The following is a 5,662-nucleotide window of genomic DNA, read 5'->3' as shown; positions in this document are numbered from 1 at the left end:
GCGGATATGTCAACGGTTATGGTTGCCGTCACCTTTCATAGTGAATTTACGGTTCATTGTACGGTTTCAGGCTTCTTGTCTACCATGGCTACGCAATGACTGATTGGTCTGATTGGACAGAAGTCGGAATTCGTAGTGAATTGTTTCGTCATTCCTCTACCTCATCTACTCATTACGGTTGCCGTGACGGCTAAAAAAAGAGCACTGTGGACGGTTTTGTTCACAGAAGTGATGTTTCGACTTTCAACCGCGATCACAGCGATTTACTGATTAAATGAAGCATTCTAGCCTCTTCACCGATCAGTTTCATTTTAAGAAAGAGCCAAGTTCTCCGTGAACCTGCCCTTTAACATAACTATCATCTACAGTTTTTACAGAACGCAACTTGCTCCGGTTGATAGTCACGACACGGGCATAAGCGCCTGCGTGCTGAGTCTTTTGCTACGCAGCTGAATATTAGCGACATAGCTTGTATAGTACATGTCTGGTCTGAAGGATTGTAGGAAGGCTCCACCAGAGTTTCTTCCCGGGCATGAGTTTTGCAAGTTATTCCAATCCTGTTGAAGAAGTGGAGCATTTCATTTAGCCTAGTTCTTCAGTCGTAACAAAGTGTGTCAATTTTATCAGTAGAAGCATTGAATTATTATTCATTCAAAACAAGATAGAATGATCTAGCTTATTCTTTCTTGTTCAAAGTATTTCCCCGATTCTGACTTGCTAAAAGCTCACGCATAATTAACCATAACCAGTTACTGATGACCAAATTTGAAAGAATTTTGTGTTTAACGAGGAAATGACGTCAAAAATGCAGCTTGCAGGTTAAGGCACCGTTAACCGAGAAGACCTAGGGACGAGGTTGAGTTCTTTTGGTTGTGAAAACAAAAAATGGCGGACAATTCTCTCGTTTCAAGAGTGAGAACTAGACGAAATTATAGCTAAATCATGGCAAGAACAGCAAGAACACAACTCGAAGGGCGACATCTACTATTTGGAGAATATTTGCGGAGCTGAAGAACCCTAAACGTGCACTATCGAAGGTGAACTTAACATCGATGGAGGTAAGCATGTTTTGGCTTTGTTTTTAAACTAGGAATTATTTTGAATGAATAATAAAACAATTATTGAATTCGGCTTTCGTATCATATGAAGAATTATGGAGACCTCGGATGGTGTTATCCGTCGAGGCCGTAGGATAACACCCTCCTCGATCTCCATAATTCTTCATAAGATACTCAGCCTCATTCATTAATTGTTAATTAAACAGTTCGTGCACTGTTCGAATTTGCTACCAGGCCCCAATTTTACAAAAGCTGGATAGCGCTATCTAACGGATAAATCCCTTTCCAGTGGATAAGTGTTAGGGAAACCAATTGCGCCATCCATTAGACAAAGATTTAACCAGTGGATAGTGTGATCCACCTTTTGAACAATTGGGGCTAGGCGCGCAACATTGTCAAAGACAAAAGCCGGTAGAGAATAACTCGCATTAATTTCTCTTGACAAAAACCTAGTTAGACTTGGTTGATCCAATATTCAGCGACCCATTTTGGTTCTAATGAAAATCTACTTGCACCAGTTGTTCAAACATCCGCCGGGTAAATCACTCTCCCCGTATTTAACCGTGGTTATCAGGTGGATAGCGATTTATCCATCTTTTAAGCAACCAATGGAAGTTCAAAGCAGTCCCAATGAATTCATCCTGAGAGAAATTATCACAAAGGGCAAAGCACGTTCTACAGCTGTGGAGCAGAAGACTTCACACTTTTTGAAATTGTTTGGAAACGAATTATGAGGTATTGTGAATGTTCTTAAACAAGGACGTTTCTTTTTACATGACTATGTAAATTATCACTGACTGTGTTTTATACATCTCGGTGATATTCTTAGCTCCTTTTCGCCGTTAAGGTTTAAAGGATTTTAACTCAATCTTAACATTCTTCAAGACCAATAAATAACTGAGAAAATTAAAGGTAAAAAAGAATTAATGAACGAACAATCCGCTGGCTGACTGAATGGCTGTTTGACTGAATGAATGAAAGAAAACACGAATGAATAAATGAACGAAAGAACGAACGAACGAATGAGGAAACAAACGGATGAATGAATGAATGAATGAATGAATGAATGAATGAATGAATGAATGAATGAATGAATGAATGAGTGAGTGAGTGAGTGAGTGAGTGAGTGAATGAATGAACGAAAGAACGGACATACGAATGAAATTGAGAACAATTGAGGTTTTTTATGTGTTTGCGTTGGTTTTTTGGGCTTTATTCAGGTTATACTATTACTTACTTCTCAAATTCCTTGACTGTGTTAATGTTGTTGAAAAAGGATGGCTCGCACAGAAAACCTAAAGGAAACAAGATAATTCAATTCACAGAGCAAACACAACCAGGAAATTATTTCAGTAGAGGACACTTAGTAGATCAGTTATTGTTAGGAAAGCATCTATTTTCTTCTATTTCGAAGTCACAATACTTAGAAGCAGGAAAAAATCACAGAGGTGCTCATTGCAACAAAGAAAATAAGAAGAAATCTCGGGCAGTACAAAACATTGATTCCAAATGATCGGAACTTGATCATACGATCGGCTTCAATAACCGTTGATAATTGCATAAACAGCTTACCATTTTCTCCACAAGCGTCTTTGCAAGAACTGCCCTGAGGGCCGAGTACGATGTGCATTTCCTTTAGTGGCGGCCACTGTTCATCATGCTCACAAAAATTCTAAAAGAAAGAAAATAAAATGTAATTAAGGTAACTTCAAGCTAGGTGGAAGTGCTGAAAGATGGCTATTGAACAAAATTATGTCCCGCCAATCCATGGAAAGTCTGGTGTTGTCTTAATGCATATGTTGTGGTTCAATTTTTGCCTTTTTTAAAATTTTATTTCCCCTTGTTTTTGGGTATTGTCATGTGTGATAATGAGTTTAAAACTAAGGGAAATAAAGTTTAAAACAAGAATAAAATTGAACCACAACATATACTCCTCCATGCACCATAAAGGAGTGGCATCTCATTAGCGCAAACCACTCTCCAACATTAACATTAAAAACTGAATCATTGGAGAATGCAATTCTAGAGCTCTGATTGGCTTAGTCATCATCGTATTTGAGCCATTACACCGTGCTCTCCAAATATGGTAACTGTAGGCGTCTGCTTAAAATTAAGAACAAACTGAAAATCGGTTGTTTTGACATATAAAGTTGGGAAGAGTTTTCGATTTTTGTGGGCATCTTTGTTGGGATATGAGATGATTATAGCTAACGCGCACTCGTGGAATAATTGTTAATTATTAATTACATGACAGAATAAGCGAGGAGCGGGAAAGATGAAGCGAATCCTGTGTTCTAATTGGTTACTCTTGCGAGGCAGGATAGGCCCATCTCGGGATTTCCCGCGTCGGCCACCAAGAGAAAAAACAAGCCTCATGAACGCACAGAAACTTTCCACGTCAAGTATTATGTTCAGTATAGCTCTTGGTTGATCCTCTTCATCGATGACCCTTTGTTTGTACCCCTCCCCTTACAAAATCTAAGAACAATTAATACACCGATCGATTCAACTTACCAATTTTTCAGTAAACATATTTACTCGTTCAAGCATGCCATTTGTTGTCCATTCATATGGAAGATAGGACTTGACCTATTGTAAAAAGACATGAAATTTGTAATCACAATGGGCAGCAAGTAAACTTTTTCTTGGGCTTTAATTAATTCTGGTGGTATGTAACTGGTTTATAACTTTCAAAGGCCATACAGCTCATTGGTGTCCATATATTAGCGAGCTTAAGCAAACGAGAACTCGGTGATAATCTTGAAAGTGATAAATAGAGCATCGGGACGTTTTGGTATTACCTGCAGTGAAAGTTGTCTTGAGTTCACCCCATGTAAGGGGAATCCAAGACATTTTGGAATTCAAGATTCCACTCTGTAAAATCTGGATTTTAGGTACTGGATTCCGGGTCCTTTATCAGTAGAACGTGGATTACGTGGATTCCGGATTCCAATAGTTAGCTGGATTCCAGATTGCTTATTAAGAACTATGAGAACTATTATCATCAATAATCAATGACCTTGCAACTGATTATTGATGATATTTTGGTCAGAGTTTGAGATGTTTGAGAAGCTATCTATCCTGACAGTTTTTGAAAACGTTGTTATTGTCTTTCAAAAAAGAAAAGGATGTCAAGTGACTAAACGAAATCATTAAAATGAACACGAGAGAAAAACAGAAATTCAAATCCAACTTGGGGATATTAACAGTTAATAAATGATTTGGTTAATAATAGCAAGTTTCATATTTTACCTTCCTGGATAAAATTTCCTTAATCGAAGCCTCCACTAGACCAAGATCATTGATGTCTATAGTGTATACATGGGGCTTTTTGATAAACGTCTCCATATATGGGTGCTGTGACGTCAACTGTGACAAGAAAGTCGAAGAAGTTAATCAAATTGCAAACTTTCTTAAGGTTGATTTCCACTGACATCTTTTTGGCTACGCACGATAACGCACGTAAATTTTAATCACGCAAAAATAAAATAGAGGCAAGATAAAAAGTGCCAGGTTTAAACGAGAAGTTTAGCGGGGTTCAACTTTTACGCTTTAATACGAGCGACCTTTCATGCATTGCCTCTATATAACATGCGAACGTAAGCTTTACGCACGTACGCACGTAAAAATTACGCGACACTGGACATCAACCCTTAGAACTAACATGAAATGCATGAGTAATTTTCCAACTCACTGCTCTAAAAGTCGGCTTTCCGCGAAAAAATCCTGAGTTCTCTCTATTCTGAGGAGGGTTAAGCTGGTAAAAAAAAACATCACAACATAAATCCATTGATTTAGAAAAAATACATTTTAAAAATTATGCACTAAATGCACGCAGTTTTTCCAACATCTCCTGTGCACACTGCTGAGTAATCAACCTAGGGGACTCAGACTAAGGTCATGTATTAAATCGCTCATGACCAGGTGGGGGGGGGGGGGGGGGAGAGGACTGCCAGAGGGTTTTACGTTTTTACCTTCCTGGACACAATTTCTGTTATCGAAGCTAAACCTAACTAAGATTATTGATACCTATGGCGGATATGGGGGGAGGGGGCAGGGGGGAGGGGGAGGGGTTTATCATGGCCCCTCAGTAACTGGACCTTCCTGTGCACAATTTCTTTTACTGAAGCCTTTACCTGACGAGATCATTGATGTCTACGGTGCATAAGGCGGGGGTGATTGTCGCAGCTGGTAGTAATAACTGGATGTACGCTGCTGCATTATTCTGTCAAGAATTGGCGAATCTAATAACTCTAAATTTAAATCCAACCTTAGGATTAATGAATACACTTCCTTGTGCAATAGCTTCGAGTGGCCCAGGTCCTTCATACGGGAATGAGAGACCAATAAATACCTGTTAGAATAGAAGAAATGCAGTTTTTTTTTCCAACTGACATCGTCGGATGGAGAAAGAAGCTTATGTAAGAACACCGAAAGATTTTATCAAATTTTAATACCTTGCTTTCCCTCAGAAGCTTTTTTAGGTCTGCCCCTTTCATAATGCCGTGATTGACGATGTAGTTGGGTACAAACTTCTTGATAGCATCTTTAGAAATCTGCCAAAGTCAAAAAAAAAAAACCTGGACGTACTCAGAGGCAAAATT

General features: G+C 38.7%; 1 protein-coding gene and 1 long non-coding RNA gene across 2 annotated transcripts; both read right to left on the bottom strand.

The window, feature by feature from the left end:
• Positions 1-306: 306 nt before the first annotated feature.
• LOC140926378 (alpha-1,6-mannosylglycoprotein 6-beta-N-acetylglucosaminyltransferase A-like) lies at positions 307-3,911 on the bottom strand. The gene is made up of 5 exons (XM_073376130.1): positions 3,801-3,911; positions 3,573-3,647; positions 2,631-2,730; positions 2,296-2,353; positions 307-557 (listed from the first exon to the last, which is right to left on the bottom strand). Exons 1-5 carry the CDS (start codon positions 3,909-3,911, stop codon positions 359-361), a joined length of 543 nt encoding a protein of 180 aa, XP_073232231.1. The 3' UTR covers positions 307-358.
• Positions 3,912-4,308: 397 nt separating this feature from the next.
• On the bottom strand, positions 4,309-5,418 carry LOC140927165 (uncharacterized). The gene is made up of 3 exons (XR_012164536.1): positions 5,329-5,418; positions 4,753-4,815; positions 4,309-4,427 (listed from the first exon to the last, which is right to left on the bottom strand). It is a non-coding gene; the product is annotated as an uncharacterized lncRNA (long non-coding RNA).
• Positions 5,419-5,662: the final 244 nt, after the last annotated feature.

The sequence above is a fragment of the Porites lutea genome, chromosome 2, assembly GCF_958299795.1.
Source record: "Porites lutea chromosome 2, jaPorLute2.1, whole genome shotgun sequence".
Lineage (NCBI taxonomy): Eukaryota > Metazoa > Cnidaria > Anthozoa > Scleractinia > Poritidae > Porites > Porites lutea.
The sequence above is the reverse complement of the archived record's forward strand: the minus strand, read 5'-3'. Positions and strand labels throughout refer to the sequence as shown.

Bases quoted from the DNA above. Each gene is read 5' to 3' on its own strand.
- LOC140926378 (XM_073376130.1), bottom strand. From the start codon at position 3,911: ATGTCTTGGATTCCCCTTACATGGGGTGAACTCAAGACAACTTTCACT. The intron at 2,731-3,572 runs GTAAGTTGAATC...TCTTTCTTTTAG, and splicing joins ATATGTTTACTGAAAAATTG to AATTTTTGTGAGCATGATGA. The intron at 558-2,295 runs GTAAGTAATAGT...CTTCTTCAACAG, and splicing joins ACAGTCAAGGAATTTGAGAA to GATTGGAATAACTTGCAAAA.